Source organism: Phocoena phocoena, chromosome 11, assembly GCF_963924675.1.
Source record: "Phocoena phocoena chromosome 11, mPhoPho1.1, whole genome shotgun sequence".
Lineage (NCBI taxonomy): Eukaryota > Metazoa > Chordata > Mammalia > Artiodactyla > Phocoenidae > Phocoena > Phocoena phocoena.
This window is the reverse complement of record NC_089229.1, coordinates 67,464,596-67,492,259: the sequence shown is the minus strand read 5'-3', so window position 1 is coordinate 67,492,259 and position 27,664 is coordinate 67,464,596. Positions and strand designations below refer to the sequence as shown.

Sequence of the window (27,664 nt, the reverse complement as noted above, 5' to 3'; positions counted from 1 at the left end):
CTATATAAATTATGCGTTTCTTTTTTTTAAGAACAAAGATTCTTGGTGAACTATATCCCATTGCTTTTTCTTCCTCCTCCCTATATTCACATGTTTAAAAGTCTGTGAGTCAGTTTCATTACTGCCATTCCTTTCTTTAAAAAAATCCCCAAATTACTTGAGTGACTGTCATGTAATCTCTGTCCCTACTTTGCTATGCATTTTAAGTGACAGGGCTAGATCATCCATATTTGCATGATAACATGAAAATAAAAGAATCAAACCTCCAAAACTACCATCTTCTACCCCCCCAAAAAAAGAAAAATGCTCTTTGGGGAAATGTTTGTATTTAAAAATCTACTCTTATTTTGTATTATTTAAAATCAGGGAAATTGGTCCATAAATGTATGAAAAAGTGCTCATCTTCATTAGTCTTCAGGGGAATGCAAATTTGAACTACAGTACAATATGATGTACCAGTATAATTTATCATAATGCCTAAAATTAAAAAGACTAAAAATGCCAAGTGTGGGTGAGATTGTGGAGCAACTGGAATGTTCATACACCATTGGTGGGAGGCCAAACTGGAATAAGCACTTTGGAAAACTGCTTTGCTATAGAATAAAACAGTTTTTACCCTGTGGCCAAACAATTCTAAGGTATATACCCATCAGGCATGCATAACACCAAAAAAGATGTAAAGAACATTTATAGAAGAACTATTTATAGAGTCAAAAACTGGAAACCACCTAACTCACTTTTCAATAATAGAGTGGATTGTGATACATTAACACAAATGGAACATATACAGCAATAAGTATGAATAAATGACATCTACATGCAAAAATATGGATGAATCTCACAAACATGATTTTGAATGAAAGAAGCCAGACTGAAAAGAATATATAAAGCATGATAAATTGGTTCCATGTGTAAACCTTGGTCAAGACCTATCCAAAATATTGAGGGCGGAATGGCCTTTAAAAAGAGTAGTACTGTATATCAGAACAGAATTTGAAAAAAAATTACCTTGCATTACAAACTAACTGTTTGATCTTAGAAAAGCAATTTAACCTCCCTGGCTTCATTATTCCTATGTAAAATAGGGATACTGAAGCTTTACCTCCTAAAAAGCAAATTGCTATTCTGAAGATCTCTAGGTCCTATGTAGCTTTAAGATCTATGACCAAATGAGTTTCACTAGTTTGTATTTTCATCAATAAAAACATACATGAATCTTTTAATAAAAACAGTAATAATAGGTAACTTTGTTCTAAGCACTTTACATATATTACTCATTCAGTCCTCACACCAACCCTTACATATAATATCACGGATGAGGAAACTGAGACTCTGAGAGGTTAAGTAACTTGACCGAAGTTGCACAGCGAATAAGCAGTAGAACCAGAATTCAAACCCAGAAAATCTAACTCTATAACCCACATGCTTAACCACTCAGTATGCAAAGATATCAAAAGTCCATTTTATCTAAGCTACGAGGGTTTTTAAATTAAGTTTAAAACAATATGATGTCTAATCAGCACAAAACATATTAAAATGTAATCTATATTACATATTAAAACCCTGATTTTGTTCAGCCAAAATAATAATTTTAATTTATTCATATAAATCTGGCCTCTTTGAGAAAACACCAATTAAAGTAACTATGGCTACTAGGCAAGCACCAACCAATTCTGATGGTCACATTCACATTTCCTGTATTTGATGCCTTTCTAGAAATGGAGAGGAAATCCGCCTTCCTTGTTGTTGTTTATTAAAACATAGCCTTTTCTGCAAAAGTCATTACAGCATTAGTTCAGATTTGCTTCAGATTCCCTATTTTCATGAATCACTTTTTCTGTGAAGCAGAGGTCTGTGTTCAAACTTGAATCTACAGTCCACTGAAAGAAAATAAATGAATTCACTGAATACTTTAAAAATGTTTTCTAAGTTCAGTGATTTTAGTAACTTTCTATTTCCTAGAACTTTAGTTGATTATTTTCTGACAATTTTTTAAACTGGGTTGGGATTTTATGTACTTTAATTAGTTTGACTTCATCCTATTTCAGATTTAATGTCACCCAAAATATTTATACTTTACATTTTCTAGAGCTGCCTTGAATTTGAGTCAGTCCATCTTGCTGTTGGCTAGTTGAGAGCCTGTGACTGGAATAAAGGGTATGGCAGAGGTGGCTGAAAAGTAAACAGAGTGGTACTCTGCTTACTTTGTAATTTCACCTAGACTGAGCCAGAGCCCCAAATGGCTTTGTATGGTAAGCTTAGTTACAAATCGATGAAAGGAGATCACTGAGATTAATTACAGCAGGTGGTTTTGAAGAGGGAAGTAGGCTGGCAAAGCACAGCACTTTCAGAGAGAATTTCTTCTGGCACATCTAACTAAATGTGTGTTCTTGGGCAAGTCACATAATCCCTCTAATGAGGAAGATGGAGACAATGCCTACCTTATACAGTTACTGTGAGGTTTACCTGAGGAGCCAAGTATGTGCCTTCTAATCTGAGGAAGTGATATGACTTCATTATAGTTGGGACTATTATTACCTTAATGATTTGGCACTGGTGCATTCCTGCCTTTGGATTTCACCCTCTGTTTAACTCCACCACAGTGGCTCAATGGTAGAAGCATAAAAGGTTTAGCCCCTCCTCCCAACACTCTGCTATGTCCAGTCAAATAAAGAAAAGTGACAGGCTTGGTTCTCTCTGACTTCTTTCCCAGAACAACAACCTTCTTACTATTCAACAGTATTTATGTTTGGATAAAGGGCTAGAGCTGAAGTTACAGAGGGAAAATATAAAGCAGGCTGCAAAATAGGGCTGCTCAGAGTTGCACACACAGCTCTGACGCAGCAAGGCTGAAAGCAGTAAATAAAGAACACCAGAAAGGACTGGCCGCGTGCAAGTACTTCGTTCCTTTCAGCCTTGGCAGAGTAACAGTTCAGCGGTTAGGTTACATGTTTTCCCTTCCGAGGGCTTTAGAAACAATAAATGATTAATCTCTTTAAATAGTTCTCACTAAAGAATATACTTTGTTTATTTTATGCCATTAAAAAAGGCTATCGGGCCAAAGAGTTTCAAAGATCAAATGAGCGCAGTGTGTAAGAGGAAGGCTGTGGTGAAATGTCTATTTAGGTCTTCTGCCCATTTTTTATGCTGGAGAGAGGGTGTGGAGAAAAGGGAACCCTCCTGCACTGTAGGTGGGAATGTAAATTGATACAGCCACTATGGAGAACAGTATGAAGGGTCCTTAAAAAAACTAAAAATAGAACTACCATATGACCCAGCAACCCCACTACTGGGCATATACCCTGAGAAAACCATAATTCAAAGAGTCATGTACCACAATGTTCATTGCAACACTATATAGCCAGGACATGGAAGCAACCTAAATGTCCAACGATAGATGAATGGATAAAGAAGATGGAATATTACAATGGAATATTACTCAGCCATAAAAAGGAACAAAACTGGGTCATTTGTAGAGATGTGGATGGACCTAGAGTACGTCATACAGAGTGAAGCAAGCCAGAAAGAGAAAAACAAATATCATATATTAACGTATATATGTGGAATCTAGAAAAATGGTACAGATGAACCTACTTATAGGGCAGGAATAGAGACGCAGATGTAGAGAGCAGACATGTGGACACAGAAGGGGAAGGGGAGGGTGGGATGAATTGGGAGATTAGGTTTGACATAAATACACTACCGTGTGTAAAACAGATAGCTAGTGGGAACTTGCTGTATAGCACAGGGAGCTCAGTTCGGTGCTCTGTGATGACCTAGATGGGTGGGATGGGGGGTGGGAGGGAGGTCCAAGAGAGGGGATATAGGTATACATATAGCTGATTCACTTCATTGTATAGCAGAAACTAACACAACATTGTAAATCAATTTTACTCCAATAAAAATAATAATAATAAAGAGGAAGGCTTATGTTTGTGTTTTAAAAAGTAAAACACATAGAAATTACATTCCACTGAAATTAAGTTCTTATAAATTATAACACTGATGCTACTGGGGAAATTTACATAGGAAAATGATACTGTTTCCTTCCCCTCATATGTAACAGTGAAACACACACACACACACATACACACACACACAGAACATCATGGATCTGTATAACTATTAGCTTCTCCCACTTTCAGCACATATGAAAATCTGACCTATCTAAACAAGTCAGCTAATGATTATTAAATTTATTGTAAATATTATTTATCCTTTATAAAATATTTTTTGCAAAACTTTTCAGAAGCACATTTCCTGAAATATTTCTCGTGACCGTTTTTAAATTTATGCATGTGGATATTGTATATTGCATTTATATGAAATGCCCAGAATAAGCAAATACATAGGAACAGAAGGTAGATTAGCGGTTGCCAGGGGTTGGCAGGAGGCGGCGGGGGGGGGGGGGGGGGGGGGGGGGCGGGGGGGGGCAGAATGATTCTTAACGGTTATGGGGTATCTTTGTGGCATAATGAAAATGTCCTGGAATTAGGTAGTGATGATGGTTGAACAACCTTACAAATATACTAAAATATACTGAATTGTATACTTTTTTAATGGGCAAATTACATAGCATATATATGTATATACTATATACATATATATATAGTATATAAATTATACTCAATAAACAGTTATGTCATTTCTTTTCTGCATAAAAAAATTTGTGCATGAGATACATTCCCAAATAATCTCTAACAATGTTTACCGTATGAACTAAATACTTTTTTCTCGTAGGAAAAAAAAAATCTATGGGTGTTTACTGAAAATATCATGCTAGCCCTCATAAAATGTTGAATTCATCAGAACCAGAGGTTCAAATACTTGAAATACAACCAACCATAGGACACAAATCCTTTTATTCCACGGCACTCATATCACTGAATATGACCAGAAAGACAAAGTCATTTAATTCCTTATTATTTTTTAACTGTATGAAATGGAAGACTCGAATGAATTATTTTGACACTTCTCCAGTGATGCTATGGTCCCCTCATTGATCACTTATTTGCAGCTTTCACTATTTTATGTATGAGATACAGTTGCTTTCCAATCATTAACACCAAAGTCTGCCAGAAGCACTTTGTATTAATGAATTTCAAAATATTTTACCATTTTATTAAGTCTAACTACATGCTTTCTGGGAAGATTTCAAGCACTGTCTGATTGAATAGGCAGCTTACTGCTGGTAACAGAGACAAATGGTAAAAGCAGAACTGAAATTCACAACTTCTGACTAATCCATCTATCATGATGGTCCATTATTCCAATCAGCCTGTCTCTAATAAAATCAACATCACTTAATGTAAATGTGAATGTAAATATTCACAGGTAACAATGTAGAAGTATCAGTGGAAAGGATGAAAGAAATAAAAGCCAAAAGTAGGATTCCTGCTACTGTCGTGTAATGAATATAAAGTCCTATAGAGGGCCCTTCTTCCTCCTACCTCCAAGCATCTACAAAGAAAACTACAGAATATCGTCACAAGCTTGTCATTATTAATACAAGTTCAAGGAAGAACTCAGATTACCCCTCACCAAGGAAATTAGCTGGTGACATGTGTGAGAACGACTGCATTCAACCTTTCCTGGTTCAGCCAAATCTACTTGACTAGGCTAATACACTCTCATGAAATGGACTGGCTTCAAGGTAAAGTCTAACAAAAGTAAATATACATGAGCTCCTGAGGGAATTAAATCAATGGGCTACAAAGTGACTTCCTGATTTTTCTCTGATAACTTGTCACTCTCGCCAGAAGGAGCACCCTGCGCACTGCGTAGGCAACAGTAAGGTATGGCAGTGGTAACGGAGACCAGGGAGCATATAAACCCTAGAAAAAGCAGCTGTTACTTTTGTTTTCCTCTCCGTCCCTCTCCCTTGCCCTCCCCCCTTTCTGTCTTGTGTGCGTGCATGCGTGTGTATGCTTATACTGCACTTACACAGCCCTATATAGTCTGCAAACTTTATAACAACCCAGTTTTCATATATGTTACTATTGCATGGTAAAAAAAAAAAAATAGTAGCTAAATTTTAAATGCTACTTTTAACATGGACTTAAGGCAATCTTTTAAAGTGTAAGTAATAGAGATGCGGTGATTTATGTTATTAAATAAATGATTTAGAACCCATTTGAGGATAGCTATCAATTCAAAGAGCATTTCCAGACATCAGAAGTGAACCGTATACAACAGCTGCTAAAAGGCAGATGGCTTCCTCATTCAGTGGCATGAGCCTCTTTTATCAATTAAGATCATGGCCCTGCCCTGTCCACACTGGACAATCCTATAACAATGTGCACTTCTGTGGTTTGGACTAATAGAGTTTTGTATCTTCTGCTGTTGAAGGTCACTTGTATCTTGGATTTTCTTGTTTATCTTGACTGAGTGTGGACTATTCTCAACCTAGTTGAGAGGTATTTGTATCAAGCAGTGTTAATGACAGAAGTGCCTTCCACTAAGTTTCTTACATATCTTTGCCACTACTGTCACTATACAGAATAGATTCCTCCAAGAAAAAGTTTCTTGCTAAAATACAAGTATAGCACTTTTAAGTGGAAAAGAACTGCTCAACCAAAATAGAGAAGGTATTTCCATCATTTCTAAAAGCTATTTAGCTTACCCAGATTAAACCAATGATGGGTGAATATTTATTAATACAAAGCTTTATTTTTGCCAAAAAAGTATTCATCATAAAAGTTATGCTCACGTTTGCATTCCTTACAGCACTTGCCATCCACGTATGCAAGAGCCGACTTGAGGGGGCAGTCAGGATTTGGGCAAATCAGAGTTTCACACTGGACGGTTCCATTCTGAGAAGAAAACAGTATTTTAAAGAATTTCCAAGTTGCAGCTTGGTAGCTTTCAAGTATTGTTTAATATATTTCTTAAATTTCAAACTCTTCATGTAAAATGTCATAAATACCACTATTCTCTTTGGTTATTATACAGCAAAACCCATAATACAGTAAAACCCACAGTAATACAAATTGGGTCATAACACAGATGGTGATTGGCTTCACCTTCTGTCCAGCAACTGAGCTAGAGTTCTCACCTCCTGTTGTGAAGTGGATGAGGACAGGTGTGGAGGGAAGGGCACCTGCTGACAGGGAAAACAGCAGGCTGAGGGTCAGCCTGGGGCACTCGTGTCTCCCCAGATGACTCACAAAATGAGCATCAACAAACGAGGAGATTTTTGGAATAGCTGCTGCTGTGCTGGAGACCCAGTCTCAGGATGCAGAAATCTTCCCAAGGATATTTAAGCTTGGACAGGCCACCACCATGAATTGGTGCTGACAATCATCACAAGAGGTGCCAAACGGCAAAGGGGACCTCAAGGAATTTGATTCCCGAAGGTCACCCAGAGCTCCCAGGTAGGTTAGCTGCTTTTCTAGTCATTTTATTGACTTCACATACCACATCTTGTATTTTACTCAATTTGATTTTTGGCACCCATTTAACAAGTTGGGAAGGTTTTACTGTATTTGCAAAATGCTATGACTTTAATAGGAATATATGTTCCTGAATAGAAATCATACAAAGCAGGCACATACATACACACATGTACAGCTATTTCACAGCTAACTCTGACCTTCTTACATCATGATCTCCCACTTTTGAATAAACTGGATGAACTTGGGAAAAAAATTTTTTAGACCTCTGACTTCTTTCCAGTCAACCAGTTTTAACAGGTAATTCATATGGAATTTAAAAGCTCAAAACTAAACTCCTTTTGAACTTGTCTTTGAAAATGAACTTACATGTTTGAAATAATAATGCATTAAATATTCTACTTAATTAGTGAGCAATTAGAGAACTCAAACTTATTTATACTCTATAATTTGTATTCTGCTGTATTAGTAAACTTTTAAATATTATTTAAACTCCATTATTTGTTTGTACAGCCCAATCTGGACACAGTATTTCCTGTTGCACTTAATTTAGTTTTATCAAAATGCATTAATAAAACATGAGGGGAAAATCCCTGGAAAAGTTAAGGATAACAGGATAGAATCCTTTGGGGATCCCTCTACTGACCCAATTTAAATTGTTAACTTCATGTGTGGACCAGTAAACTTAAAACTTTATAGCATTCTTAAACCGTAATCATCTTTATAGGCTAGAAAGGGTCTTTAATAAGGCAACACACAGTCCTTTAGATTTGACCGGGTTTGCTGCCACTTTAGTGTTGTGTTTTGAGGAAATGGGTCTCGAAATTTTCATGATGACGTTGTTTTAATAAATTTTTAAAGGGTGGGGACATCTGAGTTCCCTTAGTCTGAACTCCAGTGAAAGCCATACCAGGCATGTGCAGTTCTTACAGCCGTCTGTCCACGACTCGAGTTCTCGGTAGGTGGTTCCCTTCATGGTGCAAGTCCTTTCACAATAGCACTGGTCCAATCTATTCATTCGCTGTTCGGCTCGAGACAGCTGTGGCACAAAGGAAGGGGTTCATATCGTTCACCATTCCAGCAATGCAGAAAGGCAAAATACTCCAACAGGCATCTGACTGTTTCTCAGATGAATAGCTGTAATGATGGCTGTGCCCATCAACTATTTATTATAAATATACATAAGCCTTTATTTTTTTCATTTTATTCTTTTCCATTGTGATTTATTACAGGATATTGAATATAGTTCCCTGTGCTATATGGTAGGCCCTTACTGTTTATCCACTCTCTATATAATGGTTTGCATCTGCTAATCCCAAACTCCCAATCCATCCCTCGCTCACCCACCTCTCCCTTAGCAACCACAAGTCTGTTCTCTACGTGTGTGAGTCTTTTTCTGTTTCACAGGTAAGTTCATTTGTATCATATTTTAGATTCTACATATAAGTGATATCGTATGGTAACTGTCTTTCTCTTTCTGACTTACTTAATTAGTATGATAATCTCTAGGTCCGCCCATGTTGCTGCAAATGACTTAAGACTTTAATTTAAAAGAAAGGATTTTTTCCCCTCTTCTTTTTGTAGTAAACTTGCCCCCTGCCTTTGGGGGAAAAAAGCAGGATTTATATGATGGAAAAGAAGGCTAAGTCAAAATAGCATCATCCACAATGCAGAGAAGCATTTTCCATTTTTAAAAATGTCTAATTTCATGACTATGTTTGCTCGAGTGCAAACATAAATTTTAGAATATATATTGGGTCAGAAACAAATCATTGATCTACAACACAACTTCCAGGTCATAAGTAACTGCTATGCAACAAGACAACAGCCTGGTGAAACTATAGGTAAACTTGATACAGGCTTAAGATAGCCAATATTCCTACAACTGTAACATAGTGGTAGAAAGATTTCATGGGACCATTTCCTTGACATAATTCTAGTGCTCATATTCTTTACAATGTCCTCTTGCCTCCTTCCTTGCAAAGAAAAACTAAATAATAAAAACTAAATTAAACAATAAATCCTATTGTCGTAATAAGCAGTGTAGTAATCTGCCTCATTCTTGATTTACTGAATCATTTGTTATACAGATGGCTAGGGTTTGAATATTTATAAGCCCCTTTCTTGAGCAGGGATTTCGGTTTAGTCCTGGTACACAGTAGGGTATAAGAAAAGTCTCAAAGGTGAACAACTGTGGTTATAAAAGGAATTGTAAGGAACCTCAAGGATTTTTGAGCTCCCCCAGACTCTATTTCTAAGGAGCTTTTACCTTGGCTGATGTTTTGGCTAAAATGTCCTGCAGCTCCATGATTTTCTGCACGAGTCCATGAAAGTCATTGCAAGTTGGACAGGCTAGAATTACAAACACCACGTTGGTCAAGTTATATTTATAAGGAGTTCAATCTGGTTAAGTCTATGCTGACAACTAATATATAAAAACTCTAATTTCAAACTGACATTTTGGACAAAACTAATCAAGAAGCATACTTTTCATTACACAGTGCGAGAACTAATGGACTTACTGCGATTAAGATCTGGGCATTGAGCAATAAATCCTTGGGGCATGACAAGTAATTGCACGTCTTGCATTATACCCTGTGTGAGAAAAATTTTGAAAAAGACGTATTACTTTCATCTACCCAAATTATGTTCAACAGTCAAGTTCATGAAGGGAAACATTACAGGATAGACTCACCAAAATCCCTGAATAAAATCTTTTTGAATACATTGCTTTGACTTCAAACCAAAGGGAAAGAAAAACATCAGGCAGGCAAAACAGATGATTACCCACCATACTTTCTTATTGATAATATTTTTAAAGTCTTAAGAGTAAATGTCAAGATATAATTAAGAGGCAACAGTTTGTGTCTGGGGAAGTTATTTTTAGTTAGCCACTGAAGAAAGGCTTGAAAATGACCTTTAAAAATCAACCTGAAGATCACTTTGGGTTTCAACAACAGTGAAACTGATACCCGTTTTAAGTTAACTGCTATCATCAAAAAGAAAACAAGAGAAAAGCTAAGTCATAAGAGCAATGCTTATTCTAGCATTTCTTGTTTCTCGGTTGGATATTTTAAAGTGAATTTCTCAATTTAAAAAGGACAAGAGATTTATTAAACAGCTACAGCAAGACTTAGTGATGAGTCCTTAGGAGTACAGAAAGTTTAGCCTAAAATTTTTTAAAATGCCAACTGGAAATGACCCATTTTACACAGAAGGTCACATCACATGTTTACATGTGAAATTTACATGCATCCTTTGTCATTAAGATATAATTAGCTTCCAGCTTACAAGGCTCTTAAAGCAATGGCCAAATGGTAGCTCACAAACGACCTCATCAGACACCCTCCAACGTCCCTTTCATTCACCACCCCTCTCTCTTCCTTCAATATCTTTATATATTTTCTTTAAGTAATATTTCACTTTATCCCTTTTGAAAAATGGAAATAGAACATTTAATGACAGAGGTGACATACCAACATATTATTAAGACAATTTTGAATGTACCTACGAAGATTTACCAGTCAAATCCTGGACTATGTATCTTCTACATATTTAATCTGATTAATAGCATGGTACAAAAACAGTGTCAGTGTAAATGATAAATATTTAAGTATACTATGTGGCAATTGCTGGATCTGCTGTTTGCTTGGGGTTTGGATCAGGGAAGCAACTTGTATACAACAAAATCCTATCACTTGGTAGCAGCAACATGAAAGCAAAGCTACCATGTAGAGTTCTATAGTTTGTGTACTGCCCAAATCTAGTGAGCACCATTTACAGTCTACAGTAAAAATTATGGCCCCTAGAGTAGTACACATAACTGACATGTGAGGTTTCTGACGCCACGTCTGAGCTCCATGGGGAAGAGTGCCATGATTAAATAGAAGAGAGACTCGGCACCTATAGCAAAAACTTGCTATCTCTTATGTGGGAAAAGAGCACTGATTTTTCAGGACTCACAAGCATGGGATCAATTCCCCATGACTGGCTTTGGATAAGTTGTTTAAACTCTCTGAACAAGTTTATGCATATGTAAAAGAGATTTTTAAAAAATTTAAAAGGCCCTGCACCAAGGCTAGCAAGACTAGGATTCGATGAAATAACACATTCAAAGCACCTGGTTTCCAGGTAGCAGTTTAAGTAAGTTTTAAAAATACCTTTCTGGGAATACAAACCTTTCTCAGAACACAATTTTAAAGTTACTGGTACCTACTCTAGCTAGAAATCTGTGAGTTAGACACATCACCTATCATTGTTTCATTTAACAATCATTTGCCGATCCCCTTCTGTATGACAGGCAGTGTCAGAGTCATTGGAGGGGAAATGATTACACTATGGGCTTGTAATCAAGCAATTTTCTGAACTTTATTTCCTCAACCTTAAAATACTGAAAGTTAAACGGTATGTCTTTTAGATCCTGTGATGCAATTCCATGGAGTGTGTCTCTAAATAGACAATAAGAAAAAGATATAAATTATAACTGCTTTCTAGCTTTGATAGATTTGTGCATATATATGTATTCCTTTCTCACTTTCAGAAATACGAAGAGACCATGAATAATGAAAAGTTTTAATCCTCTATTATTAACACCCCAATAAAAGTCTCATCAAAGGTTATATTTCAAAGGTAGAGAGTTTATTTGTATATTAACATTTTAGATTTTTATTATTTTGGATGCCTGATTTCAAGAAGATGTTAACTCTGCCCTGATTGAGCCTTGTGATCATCTCTGTTATGTTTAAAGTTCAAACTCATTCAGGAAAAAAAGAGAAAATAGTGCTGACCAGCTAAATTAAACACCAGTGTAAAAAAAAAAAAAAAAAACTAAAACAGAAATAGACACAAATAGAAAAAAACTATACACATCAAATTATTTTGCTTTATACCATAAAAAGCAAGACGTACTTTTCCAAATTCATTAAAAAGCATTTATATTTACACTTTATGCTCAGACCTTAGTCAGAAGATACCTTAAAATATCCGTGTGCATTATTTCTCTGTCCCAGCCAAAATGATGTGCCCATAGGCAAGTCTGTTGAAGGCTTTTCCACAACTCTTTCATATATTCTGCAAAGAAGCATCAGGTAAGTAATGTGCATTAACCGTCATTTCTTAGAATCTTCCGTTACCTAAACTGAGAACATTTCACTTACTTATTGCAGTCGACGTGTAAAATCAAGTGGGAGGCACTGATGGCTAAGGAGAGCTTGTGCCACTTATCATCAGCCAAAATGTAAGGAAACACTTCTGTGTGAGGATGGTGGCTGCCGGAGGAGTGGTAGTGTAGTCTGACTTCATTCCGATGGCCGCTGCTTTCCAGTTCCAGGTACCTGCACAGAGAAGAAGAATCACACGAGGCCCATTGAAAATAAAGCTCAAAAATGATGTACATGACCTCTGTCTCCAGAAAGATAGAATAGACATAATTTTCCTATTCCTCCCAATAAGTACAACTAAACAGGATATTATAAAACAAACAATAAGAAGAGTCTGAAAGATGGAGAAAATTTTTTAAAAATGCAAGGGCACGCAGGGCCCGAGTAACAACAGAATGGTGAGTGAAGAGGGTTTTCTTTTTGCCTCATATATGCCTGTCTTGGAGGTGGAGATACCAGCAACCTGGAAATACCAGTGGATGCAGACAAAACAATTCCCCTCAAAAACCTGCTCACTCTAGCTAAAGTACCAAAAGAGGAGAAGCCCAGAAAGACAAAAACTTTTAGAGAACAACCAGTCTATTCCAGCCAAGCACCAAGCACCACAGGAAAAACTGTGATTCCATCCCCAAACATGTCAGCAAAGGCTAAGTGGGGAGCCTAGATTTCCACTCTCTTGAGGCAGAAATCAGGTACCCAACACCTCTGCCAGGGTGGTGCCAACAAAGGCCAAGCAGAGAGCCAAGAATTGTAACCCTGTCAGCCAGTAATGAGACGAACCATGGCATCAGTGGAGACCATGTTCCATCCCTAGTAACAAAGCACACTGCCTTCTCAGAGGAGGCCTAGTGGAGAGTCAGAACTTTCACCATCACCCTGCAGTAATGACACCATCCCTACCAGAGTGTTTGGTAGAGACCATGTGGGCAGTTGGAACTTCCACCCCCTCACCCAGAAATAATAAAAGTTCTCACTTAATTGTCAACTGAAGGCCTAGTAGGGCACCTGGATTTCTAGTTCCACCTGGAAATAACAAGATGACACCCCCTCATCCTCTGCCAGTGCATTGTCACAGACAGTCACATAAAATATGGAGTTTAATGAGATCCAAGTCTCAGAACATCATACAAATATATCCATGTTTCAATCCAAGTCTCAAAACATTATACAAAAATATCCAGGTTTCAACCCCAAATCAAACAGCATACCAAGAATCAGAAAGATCTCAAATATAATGAAAAAAGACAAGCAATAGATATCAACATCACAAGATGACAGAGATGTAAAAATTACCTGACACAGATTTTAAAGAAGCATTGATTAAAATGAGCAATTACAAACATATTTGAACAAACTTGAAACAAATGAAAAAAAGTCAGAGGCTGAGATTGGTTCAAGATGGCGGAGGACAAGGATGTGCTCTCCCTCTTGCGAGAGCACTGGAATCACAACTAACTGGTAAACAATCATTGACAGGAAGACACCGAAACTCACCAAAAAAGATGCCCCACATCCAAAGACAAAGGAGAAGCCACAAAGAGATGGTAGGAGGGGTGCAAGCACAATAAAATCAAATCTCATAACGGCTAGATGGGTGACTCACAAACTGGAGAACACATACCACAGAAGTCCACCCACTGGAGTGAAGGTTCTGAGCCCCACGTCAGGCTTCCCAACCTGGGGGTCCAGCAACGGGAGGAGGAATTCCGAGAGGATCAGACTTTGAAGGATAGCAGGATTTGATTTCAGGACTTCGAGAGGACTGGTGAAAACACAGACTCCACTCTTGGAGGACACACACAAAGTAGTGTGCACATCAGGACCCAGGGTAAGGAGCAGTGACCCCACAGGAGACTGAACCAGACCTACCTGCTAGTGTTGGAGGGTCTACTGCAGAGGCGGGGGGTGGCTGTGGCTCATCACGAGGACAAGGACACTGGCAGCAGAAGTTCTGGGAAGTACGCCTTGGCGTGAGCCCTCCCAGAGTCTGCTATTACCACCACCAAAGAGCCCGGGGAGGCTCCAGTGTTGGGTTGCCTCAGGCCAAACAACCAACAGGGAGGGAACTCAGCCCCACCCATCAGCAGACATGCAGATTAAAGTTTTACTGAACTCTGCCACCAGAGCAACACCCAGCTCTACCTACCACCAGTACCTCCCATCAGGAAGCTTGCACAAGCCTCTTAGGTAGCCTCATCATCCAGAGGGCAGATAGCAGAAGCAAGAAGAACTACAATTCTGCAGCCTGTAGAACAAAAACCACATTCACAGAATGATAGACAAGATGAAAAGGCAGAGGGCTAGGTACCAGATGAAGGAACAAGATAAAACCCCAGAACAACAACTAAATGAAGTAGAGATAGGCAACCTTCCAGAAAAAGAATTCAGAATAATGATAGTGAAGATGATCCAGGGCCTCAGAAAAAGAATGGAGGCAAAGGTTGAGAAGATGCAAGAAATGTTTAACAGGGCTTCCCTGGTGGCGCAGTGGTTAACAGTCCGCCTGCCGATGCAGGGGAAACGGGTTTGTGCCCTGGTCTGGGAGGATCCCACATAACGCGGAGCAGCTGGGCCCGTGAGCCATGGCCGCTGAGCCTGCACGTCCGGAGCCTGTGCTCCGCAACGGGAGAGGCCACAGCAGTGAGAGGCCCACGTACCGCAAAAAAAAAAAAAGAAAAGAAAAGAAAAGAAATGTTTAACAAAGACCTAGAAGAATTAAAGAACAAACAAACAGAGATGAACAATACAGTAACTGAAATGAAAAACACACTAGAAGGAATCAATAGCAGAATAACTGAGGCAGAAGAACGGATAAGTGACCTGGAAGACAGAATGGTAGAATTCACTGCTGCAGAACAGAATAAAGAAAAAAGACTGAAAAGAAACGAAGACAGCCTAAGAGACCCCTGGGAAACCATTAAGTGCAACAACATTCGCATTACAGGGGTCCAGAGGGAGAATAGAGAGAGAAAGGACCAGAGAAAATATTTGAAGTGATTATAGTCAAAAACTTCCCTAACATGAGAAAGGAAATAGTTACCCAAGTCCAGGAAACACAGAGAGCCCCAGGCAGGATAAACCCAAGGAGAAACACGGTGAGACACACAGTAATCAAACTGACAAAAATTAAAGAAAAATAAAAATTATTGATAGCAACAAGGGAAAACGACAAATATCATACAAGAGAATGCCCATAAGGTTAACAGCGGATTTCTCAGCAGAAGCTCTACAAGCCACAAGGGAGTGGCACGATATATTTAAAGTGATGAAAGGGAAAAACGTACAATCAATATTACTCTACCCAACAAGTATCTCTTTCAGAGTTGATGGAGAAATCAAAATCTTTACACACAAGCAAAAGCAAAGAGAATTCAGCACCAACAAACCAGCTCTACAACAAATTCTAAAGGAACTTCTCTAACTGGGAAACACAAGAGAAGAAAAGGACCTACAAAAACAAACCCATAACAATTAAGAAAATGGTAATAGGAGCATACATATCGATAATTACCTTAAACGTGAATGGATTAAATGCTCCAAACAAAAGACACAACTCGTTGAATGGATACAAAAACAAGACCCACATATATGCTGTCTACAACAGACCCACTTCAGACCTAGGGACACATACAGACTGAAAGTGAGGGGATGGAAAAAGATATTCCATGCAAATACAAATCAAAATAAATCTGGAGTAGCAGTACTCATATCAGATAAAGTAGACTTTAACATAAAGAATGTTACAAGAGACAAGGGAGGACACACATAATGATAAAGGGATCAATCCAAAAAGAAGATATAACAATTATAAATATATATACACCCAACATAGGAGCACCTCAACACATAAGGCAACTGCTAACAGCTATAAAGAGGAAGTCGAAAGTAGCACAATAATAATGAGGGACTATAACACCTCACTTACAACAATGGACAGATCATCCAAACAGAAAATTAATAAGGAAACACAAGCTTTAAATGACACAATAGACAAGATAGATTTAATTGATATTCATAGGACATTCCATCCAAAAACAGCCGATTACACTTTCTTCTCAAGTGCGCATGGAAAATTCTCCAGGATAGATCACATCTTGGGTCACAAATCAAGACTTAGTAAATTTAAGAATATTGAAATCATATCAAGCATCTTTTCTGACCACAATGCTATTAGATTAGAAATCAGTTACAGGGAAAAAAATGTAAAAAAACACAGACACATGGAGGTTATTTTATACGTTACTTAATAACCAAGAGATCACTGAAGAAATCAAAGAGGAAATGAAAAAATAACTTGAGACAAATGACAATGAACACAAGACAATCCAAAACCTATGGGATGCAGCAAAAGCAGTTCTAAGAGGGAAGTTTCTAGCACTACAATCCTACCTGAAGAAACAAGAAAAATCTCAAATAAACAATCTAACCTTACACCTAAAGGAACTAGAGAAAGAAGAACAAACAAAACACAAAGTTAGTAGAAGGAAAGAAATCATAAAGATCAGATCAGAAATAAATGAAATAGAAACAAAGAACACAATAGCAAAGATCAATAAAACTAAAAGCTGGTTCTTTGAGAAGATAAACAAACTTGATAAACCATTAGCCAGACTCATCAAGAAAAAGAGGGAGAGGCCTCAAATCAAGAATATTGGAAATGAAAAAGGAGAAGTTACAACAGACACTGCAGAAATACGAAGAATCCTAAGAGACTACTACAAGCAGCTCTATGCCAATAAAATGGACAACCTGGAAGAAATGGACAAATTCTTAGAAAGGTATAACCTTCCAAGACTGAACCGGAAAGAAATAGAAAATATGAACAGACCAATCAAAAGTAATGAAATTGAAACTGTGATTAAAAATCTTCCAACAAACAAAAGTGCAGGACTAGACGGCTTCACAGGTGAATTCTATCAAACATTTAGAGAAGAGCTAACACCCATCCTTCTCAAACTCTTCCAAAAAAGTGCAGAGGAAGGAATATTCCCAAACTCATTCTATGAGGCCACCATCACCCTGATACCAAAACCAGACAAAGATACTACAAAAAAAGAAAATTACAGACCAATATCACTTACGAATGTAGATGCAAAAATCCTCAACAAAATAGCAGCAAACAGAATCCAACAAAACATTAAAAGGATCATACACCATGATCAACTGGGATTTATCCCAGGGACACAGGATTCTTCAGTATATGAAAATCAATCAATGTGATACACCATATTAACAAATTGAAGAATAAAAACCATATGATCATCTCAATAGATGCAGAAAAAGCTTTTGACAAAATTCAATGCCCATTTATGATAAAAACTCTCCAGAATGTGGGCATAGAGGGAACCTACCTGAATATACTAAAGGCCGTATATGACAAACCCACAGCAAACATCATTCTCAATGGTGAAAAACTGAAAGCATTTCCTCTAAGATCAGGAACAAGACAGGACGTCTACTCTCGCCACTATTATTCAACGTAGTTTTGGAAGTCCTAGCCATGGCAATCAGAGACGAAAAAGAAATAAATGGAATACAAATTGAAAAAGAAGAAGTAAAACTGTCACTGTTTGCAGATGACATGATACTGTACATAGAGAATCCTAAAGATGCCACGAGAAAAGTACTAGAGCTAAGCAATGAATGCAGGATGCAGGATACAAAATTAATGCACAGAAATCTCTTGTTTTCCAACACACTAACAACAAAAGATCAGAAAGAGAAATTGAGGAAACACTCCCAATTACCATTGCAACAGAATAAAATACGTAGGAATAAACCTACCTAGGGAGACAAAAGACCTGTATGAAGAAAACTATAAGACCCTGATGAAAGAAATCAAGGATGACACTAACAGATGGAGAGATATAGCATGTTCTTGGTTTGGAAGAATCAATATTGTGAAGATGACTATACTACCCAAAGCAATCTACAGATTCAATGCAATCCCTATCAAATTACCAATGGCATTTTTTACAGAACTAGAACAAAAAATCTAAAAATTTGTATGGAAACACAAAGGACCCTGAACATCCAAAGCAGTCTTGAGGGAAAAAAAGGGAATCAGACCCCCTGACTTCAGACTATACTACAAAGCTACAGTAGCCAAGACAATATGATACTGGCACAAAAACAGAAATATAGGGCTTTGCTGGTGGCACAGTGGTTGAGAGTCCGCCTGCCGATGCAGGGGACAAGGGTTCATGCCCCGGTTTGGGAATATCCCACATGCCGCGGAGCGGCTGAGCCCGTGAGCCATGGCCGCTGAGGCTGCACGTCCGGAGCCTGTGCTCCGCAATGGGAGAGGCCACGACAGTGAGAGGCCCACGTACAGCAAAAAAAAAAAAAAAAAAAAAAAAAAACAGAAATATAGATCAATGGAACAGTATAGAAAGCCCAGAGATAAACCCACACACCTATGGTCAACTAATCTATGACAAAGGAGGCAAGGATATACAATGGAGAAAAGACAGTCTCTTCAATAAGTGGTTCTGGGAAAACTGGACAGCTACATGGAAAAGAATGAAATTAGAACACTCCCTAACACCATACACAAAAATAAACTCAAAATGGATTCGAGACCTAAATGTAAGACCGGAAACTATAAAACTCTTAGACGAAAACATAGGAAGAACACTCTTTGACATAAATCACAGCAAGATCTTCTCTGATCCACCTCCTAGAGTAATGGGAATAAAAACAAAAATAAACAAATGGGACCTAATTAAACTTAAAACCTTTTGCACAGCAAAGAAAACAAGACCAAAGGACCATCCTCAGAATGGAAGAAAATATTTGCAAACAAATAAACAAAGGATTAATCTCCAAAACATATAAGCTCATGCAGCTCAATATTAAAATAAGAAACAACCCAATCAGAAAATGGGCAGAAGACCTATATAGACATTTCTCCAAAGAAGTCATACAAATGGCCAAAAAGCACATGAAAAGCTGCTCAACTAATTATTAGAGAAATGCAAATCAAAACTACAATGAGGTATCATCTCACACCAGTCAGAATGGGCATCATCAGAAAATCTACAAGCAACAAATGCTGGAGAGGGTGTGGAGAAAAGGGAGCCCTCTTGCACTCTTGGTGGGAATGTAAATTGATACAGCCACTATGGAGAACAGTATGGAGGTTCCTTAAAAAACTAAAAATAGAATTACCTTATGATCCAGCAATCCCACTCCTGGGCATATACCCAGAGAAAACCATAATTCAAAATGACACATACACCCCAATGTTCACAGCAGCACTATTTACAATAACCAGGTCATGGAAACAACCTAAATGCCCATCAACAGACGAATGGATAAAGAAGATGTGGTACATATACAGAATGGAATATTACTCAGCCATAAAATTGAACGAAATTGGGTCATTTGTAGAGACGTGGATGGATCTAGAGACTGTCATACAGAGTGAAGTAAGTCAGAAAGAGAAAAACAAATACCGTATATTAATGCATATATGTGGAAGCTAGACAAATGGTACAGATGAACTGGTTTGCAGGGCAGAAATAGAGACACAGATGTAGAGAACAAATGTGTGAACACCAAGGGGAGAAAGTGGCTGTGGCGTGGGGTGGGGGGGGTGATGAATTGGGAGATTGGGATTGACATATATACACTAATATGTATAAAATGGATGACTAATAAGAACCTGCTGTATAAAAAAATAAATAAAATTCAAAAATTAGAAAAACAAGTTAGAAAGCCTCAGCAAAGAAATAGAAGGACCAAATAAATAAAGAAGAACCAAATGGAAATTTTAAAACTGAAAAATACAATAACTGAAATAAAAAGCTCAACAGCAAAATGGAGGGGACCAAAAAAGAGTCAGTTAACTAGAAGACAGAACAAAAATTATCTGATCTGAGCAGCAGAGACAAAACAGACTGAAAAAAAATGAACAGTCTCAGAGCCCTGGGAGATTATAACAAAAGTTCTAACATTTTCATAATCAGAGCCCATAAAAGAGGAGAAAGAGGGTGAACTAAAAAAGTACTTGAAGAAATAATGGCTGTAAACTCCCCAAATCTGGTCAGAGACATAAACTCACAGATTCAAGAATCTGTGCAAACCCCAAACAAGATAAACTCGAAGGAATACTGATCATAACGAAACTTCTGAAAACTAAGAATAAAGATAAAAATATTGAAAGCAGTGAGAAAAAATTGACACGTTATGTATAGGAAAAAACAATTAGAATGGTAGTGAATTCCCCAGAAGAAACAATGAAAGCCAGAAGGAAGTGGAAAAATATTTTTGATGTGACGAAAGAAAAAGCTATCAGGCCAGAATCCCATACCCAGTGAAAATATCCTTCAGAGATGAAGAAATCAAGGCATTCTCAAATTAAGAAAAACAAGGATAATTTGAACCAAGTTTTAAACCTAGATATGTTATGTTTAAAGTACCTAATGAGCATTCAAGAGGACATGTAGGGAGGTCAGCTAGATCTACCAGTCTGAGATGGAGAGAGGTCCATTATGGAAATAGGACTTGGGAGTCATAGACATAGAGATTGTATTGAAAGCCATGAAGGCATAGGGATTATCCAGGGAATTATTATAGATGAAATGACACATTAACATTTCGAGGAGGAACTAGCAAATGAAACCAAAGGCCTATGAGTAGAGGAGAAAAAAAGTGACAGTGGTGTCACTCACTAAAAAAAAGTCTGATAAAATACCAACTACCCACTCACAGGGGAATTATACATCCATGTTATGGAACACTATGCCACTCTCTGAAAGCATGAGGTTCTGACGTGAAATAATGCCATCGTTAATTACCAATATGAATTAAACTTAAAAAAAGCTCTATAGAATCCCATTTAGTTTGAGAAAACTGTGTGTGTGTGTGTTTAGAGAAAAAATGATCAAGAAGGATATATGCCAAAATGTTAACAGTAGTTACCTCAGGGGAGTACAATTTGGGGGAAAGGATGCAAGAACCTTCTCAAATATTTTTATAACCTTGAATTTTCTCCATTAATTATGTATTACTTCTTTAATATAATACATATATACACACATATATAGTAAAATTCTATTTTAAGATAAAAAATAAACTAAGTAATCCAGAATATAAATCATGTGTAAACTTATTAAGCATAAATAAAACACCAAGTTGTTCGGTCTTTGATCCAGAAGATACCAATCAGAGAGTCCCTTCTATCTTATTATTTGATAACAAGTATTCATTATTTAATCAACTAGTGAGTTCTATAATGATAGAGAGATATTTGCATTAAAAAAAAATAACATCAGCAAACACATCACCCCATTGCTATATACCTTCAGTTCTTTTACCACATGGAGGCAAGAACCCTACCACTGCTGTCAGTCTGGTCTCTTCCTCTAGATATTACTGTCACCTGTACTGAATTCCTAAATTTGAGGCACCAGAATTATCCTTAATAGCACGGAGGCTGACACCATGCTGCACAAACAAGAACAACACTTCAGTAGTTAAATATTTTACCAAAAATTACATTTTTATCAGCATCATTCGCTCAGTTTTTTTTAATGAAATAGATATGTAATACACAAAAAACATCCAGTGAAAAGAAAAATAAATGATGATGTAAAACACTTAGAAGTGTGCCTGGCATGTGGTGAGTATTCAATAAATATTATTCATTTCCAGAACTCCACCTGTCCCCCATTGGGTGGCATCTAAGTGGGAGGTGGCCTCCCCTCACCTATCCCCCCACCCCAAGGCTCAGTAGATCAGTGTGGTTAAACACCCAAGCCCTAAAGCCTGACCTCCGCTTCACATCCTGGTAGCCCTCCTGGTAGCACTAAGCTACTTCATCTCTCTGTGCCTCATCTGGTTACCCAACTATAAAACAAAGATACAAATTGCACTTGCCTCAAAGGACTTCCCTGAGGATTGGAATGAGTTAATTTAAGAAAGCACTCAGAACACTGTTGGGCACGCCCAAAACACGTTAGATATTTTTTTCATTTCAAAAAGCGAAGGTCAAATCCTCCGTCTTCCTCCCCATAGTACAGCCAGGGACAGGTCCATGACACATCTTAGCAATCTGACACTCTTCCTTTGGACTGGGTATCTGGATGAAGCACAGCAAGGAAGAGAGGGAGGAGGGACCCCTACATTGCGATAGGGCAGCAGCATCCCAGTCAGCTATATTAAGGTCACTCTGCATCTTGCTTCCTGTTTGCTGACCTACAAGGGCACTTTTGATTATTGCCTCCTCAAAATTCTGGTGCCTCAGCCTCCCATCAGTACTGTAAGCTACCCTGCCTGTCCACCACCCCCGAAGTCACCTTACAAGCAAGAACCCTAACTAATACATTACAGTTGTGACCATGGGGAAAATATATAATTGGAATAAAATGTATCAACATTTTTAAAAGCAACTGAGTGACAGAACTATGTACGAAGTTTAACCTTCTTTGTATTGTCCTTCATTTTCCCTTTTATGTTTAATGAGCATTTACTACCTTAAATTGAAATCACATTTTAAATCCCAAGAAGATAATTTGTCACACTTCAACACATCATGTCGCCCTGATTTGTTATTCATAATCTTGAGAAGTAACTAAAATCAGAAATAAAGTTCACCCTTTATAATAATTTATGCCCTTGTTAATCAAATATCCTTTGCAATGGCAGAAATATAAACTAAGACTAGGCTTTGAAGAAATTGGCAACAGTGGTAGGACATCATTCATTTTAACAACCTCCTTCATAACTCAAGATCAAAGGATAAAAATAAGGTCATGTCTCATCCGCCAAAAGGTTGCACACAACATGAAACGAGAATTTTTCTGCCGCCTTAAATTAAACCTAAATAGAAAAATGATCAGATCACCTCAGAACATTAAGCTACAACCCAGTTGTAAATCAGTCACTTGAAGAAAAGCCAGAGGCACTTCTAGTGCCAACTATATCATTAGTGTGGTTCATGGATGGTACAACTGCAAAGGAGTTATGTGCACAGGCTTTGAAATTGAAAACCAGCTCTGCCTCTCACTACCATCTATGACCTGACCTCTCACTGCCTCAGTTTCCTCATCTGTAAAATAAGGATTCAATGGGATAAGCCATATAAAGCCTGGCATCTGAAACACAGGAAGCACTCAATAAATGGTAACTATTTTAGTTATTTGTCAATAGTCCCAATAAGGCATCATTTATAAAGTCCAGCTTTTTATAGCCAATTCTGTGAATAGCAAGCAATTTGAACACATTTTTTTGAGACAAAATTCTCATAACATAAAATTTACTGTTTTAAAGCATACAATTCAGTGTGCTGAATACATTTTTAATTGAAATAATGCAGAAACCAGGAGGCATAACTTGCAGATAAAAACAGAAGATTAATCCACGCTCATAGAAACTAAGTGGACAGCACTGGTATTGTGGGGGCTCTAGTGTAACCAGTAAAATATGAAACATGAAGTCCAGTGGTAGGGCCAAATTTACTGTAAGTTAGGCTGCTGCGTTCACTTATTAGAAACAAAACGGCTGTTTCACCTCGCCTCTTCCAATGATTCCCTCAAGTATTGAGGGAGATGGCAGAGTGGGGAGTAAAAGGTGTACTTTTTGGCATCCTTCATTAGAATCATATTGATTCTATTTTTATTAGTTTTTAACAGTATTTGGTCATCAGCAAGCCAGTATAATGCAGCAATTTAAAAGACCTCAGAGTCTTAATCCTGTCTCCATAGTTCACAACTGGACAAGTTAAAAATCTTCTCCAAGCCTCAGTTTCCTTCCCTATCAAATAAGGGTAAGAAGAGTTGTGAACTTATATGGTTGTTTTGTAAATGAAATAACTTATAAGGACTTACTTTACACAGTTACTGAGAGAGAGTAAGCACTCCATACACATCATGATTATGACTTATATTTCCTATGACATATTTATGCATGTTATTTAAACATCAGCAAATTTTCAGGGCTGATTTTAACTTAAACAGGAATATCAGACAGAAAGTAATTTAGTGAGAATCTACCCAAATAATGATGTTTGCATCTCATCTATGATATTCCCATCAAATGGTCATCCAGTTTGTTTGAATTCATCTGGTGACCAATAATTCATGACTTCCTAAGGCCAATCATTTCATTTTTATAAAACCAAGGCCTTGCTTATATTAAAACATAAAGGGAAGATGGTTTTTTAAACTATGATTTATTTGTTCATTTATTCCAGCTAATATTTACTATGGGAACTGAGAATATGGCAATGAATAAGGCCAAACAATGGTGAAGCTTGGAGATCCTCAATAATAAACTCATTATTAACTGAAAAATGTTTAGCCATTTCAAAACTAATAATAATACTACTATAAAAATCTCACTGCAAGAAGAGGAATGTAGCTAGACCAGTGAGGGTAACAAAGCTGCTTCAGGAATAATACAGCTAGGAAGCAAAATTATATCACCAAAGGGAAAGAGCAGTAGCAAATGGAAGTTTCATGATTGAAGCCTTGGCATCATACATGACGGCTTGAATAACAATCTCTCCATCTTATTACCCCACATAACTGAGTTTACAGTAAAGTAAAAGGGAAAGTGGCCATTCATGAAATGGAGGTAATTTATTACTAGCATGACACAAAAAAATCTAAGAAACAACACTTTGAGCTATGATCCTGGAGGGGAGGAGAATTTAGTGGCATCATGGCATTAAATATCACTTTGGGAACGGTCTTATACAAGGATGGAGAAAGAACAGATATGATAAAGCACTGGTAATAAGTGGGTACTCACTCCACAGCACAGGGTACGCACGAAAGTCGAGTTGAAATGTTGTTGGATAAAGGGCAGCACCTACTGAATGCTATGTCCTCTCATAACCTCCATTCACTTAGTTGTGACGGAGACCAAGCAAGTGGAAATTAGTGAAAGACTGAAGAGAAAGGGTTCAAAGAAGAGGCAGACTCAGAGAAGATGAGTCTTCCCTACTTTATCAAGAATGAACCCAGGAACACACTGTTGCAAGGTTGAGGAAGATCAACTAGGGAATACGGATTGCTGTGATGATCTGAAAATGCACATATGTAAATTCGTAGAAAATCTGGCTTACAGATTTGACAAGGGGTTCACAGATCCCATGAGGTCCATTCATGGACTCCAAGCTGAGCATTCCTGTCTTACGGGAAGACCAAGCAGAATATGGCTACTTGTGAAAGATTTGACAACTTGGTTTTATATATGTATACAATTTTTCTGACATAAAATAATTGGTTATAATAATACAAAAATTCAGAAAATACACAAAACATGAAAAAGACAAGTAAGATCACTAATGGTCCTGCTGGCAAGAGATGATCAATATAATATTTTTGCATGTACCCTTTGCAGTCTTCTTCACTTAACCATACACTGTGAACATCTTTCCAAGTCAATAAAAGTAAAGCCACATCCTTTGTAATGGAAGCATGGTATTTCATAGTATAGCTGTGCCATGATCTAGTTAATATCCAATTTCCTATTACTGTTTCCGATTTTTCTTTTTTTTTTTTTGGCCATGCCATGCGGCTTGCAGGATTTCAGTTCCCTGACCGGGGATCGAACCCAGGCCACGGCAGTGAAAGTACTGAATCCTAACCACTGGACCGCCAGGGAATTCCCCAGTTTTTCATTCTTAATAAAAATATTTCAATACATGTTTCTTTGTGTACCTGCACAATTTCCTTCTTGGAATAAATTATTATAACTAAATTGCTGACTCAAATGGCATACACATTTCAAAGGGATTTCTTATATTCATTTACTACTCACTCATTTATTCATTCAACAAATGTTGTCTGAATGTCTATTTGTCCTAGGCTCTGTTCTAGGTTCTGGGGATACAGAAGAGAACCAAAGAGATAAAAATACCAGTTCTCCTTGAATTTATATTAAAATAAATTAATAAAATATATCAAATAAACAGGTTACATGGTGATAAAATCTATGAAGAAAATTAAAAGGAGGCTAAGGAGTATGGTAAGATGATATCTAAAACAGGATGTTCAAAGAAAGCCTTATTGAAGAAGTGACATGTAGTGAAACCCTGAAGAAAAGCAATGACCCTGAGGCAGGAGCCTGCCTGGCAAATTCAAGGAATATCACTGAAGCCTGTGTGGCTACAGTGGAATGAGGAAGGGTCAGAATAGGAGGAAATTAGGTCAAAAAGGCATCAGAAAGCACAGAGGCAGACCATTTACGGACTAAGGGTCTAAAAAATAACTTTGGCTGCTGTAGGTAGAAAGCTATGGGAGGGTTTTTTGAACAGAGTTTTACTATAATCATTTTGGCTGCCGTGTCGGAAATAAACTGTATGAACGGTGGGAGATTACAAGGGCTAAATCAAGGAGATGAGTTGCTAGAGGTACCTTGGACCAGGGAAGGTGGTGAAAAGATTTTCTTAGGATTAAATGTGCAGTGTGAGAGAAATCAAGAAACCCTTCAGGGTTCTTAGCCTGCACAACTAGAAGAAAGCAGTTACCATGTACTGAGATGGGGAACACTGAATGAAGAGCAAGTTTAAGGAAGAGGATGATGAGTTTGACTTCTGACATGCACAGTTTGATATTCCAGCTTATGCAAGTGAAGATGAGCTGTTGGATATACAAGTCTGGAGTCCAAGGGCAAAGGTCAAGATAAGAGAAAAAATTAATAATCCATTGTCTCATAGAGATGGGATTTAAAGCCCTTAGACAGTATGAGATCACTTAGGAATTAAGTGAACATGGGGAAGAAGTCTGGGCATCAAGCCTTAGAACAGTCCTATATCCAGATGTCAGGGGTGTGAGGAGGAAGGAGCCAGGAGACCGAGGAATAAAACCAGGAAAGTGGGAGCTCAAGAAAAGAGTTTGGAAGGATGGAGTAATCAAAGTCCAACAGGATGAGGACTCAGAATTAGAGAATGGACTTTGCAAGATGGACATCAGTGGAAGCCTTGACAAATACATTTTCAGTGAAGCAGAGAGAGTAGGGTCCAATAAAGAGTGAGAGGAGGGGAACTGGAGACAACCAAAGGGAAATAGAGGAACAGCAGTTGAATAGGTAAGGTCAATAGAAGGTTTTACATTTGGCTTGCTTTTCATACTATAAATATTATAGCATATTTATGTGCTTATG

At 37.6% G+C, this 27,664-nt stretch overlaps 1 protein-coding gene across 1 annotated transcript in view; it reads right to left on the bottom strand.

Annotated features, from left to right (window-relative positions):
• The window catches only part of NELL2 (neural EGFL like 2), a 384,960-nt gene that overhangs the window by 277,262 nt on the left and 80,034 nt on the right, over positions 1-27,664 (bottom strand). Inside the window, exons 4-9 of the mRNA XM_065887857.1 lie at positions 12,548-12,724; positions 12,365-12,461; positions 9,914-9,986; positions 9,661-9,743; positions 8,302-8,430; positions 6,710-6,812 (exon numbers count right to left, since the gene is read on the bottom strand). Of these exons, the coding sequence (XP_065743929.1) occupies positions 6,710-6,812; positions 8,302-8,430; positions 9,661-9,743; positions 9,914-9,986; positions 12,365-12,461; positions 12,548-12,724 (662 nt within the window). The remainder of the gene's footprint in view (positions 1-6,709; positions 6,813-8,301; positions 8,431-9,660; positions 9,744-9,913; positions 9,987-12,364; positions 12,462-12,547; positions 12,725-27,664) is intronic.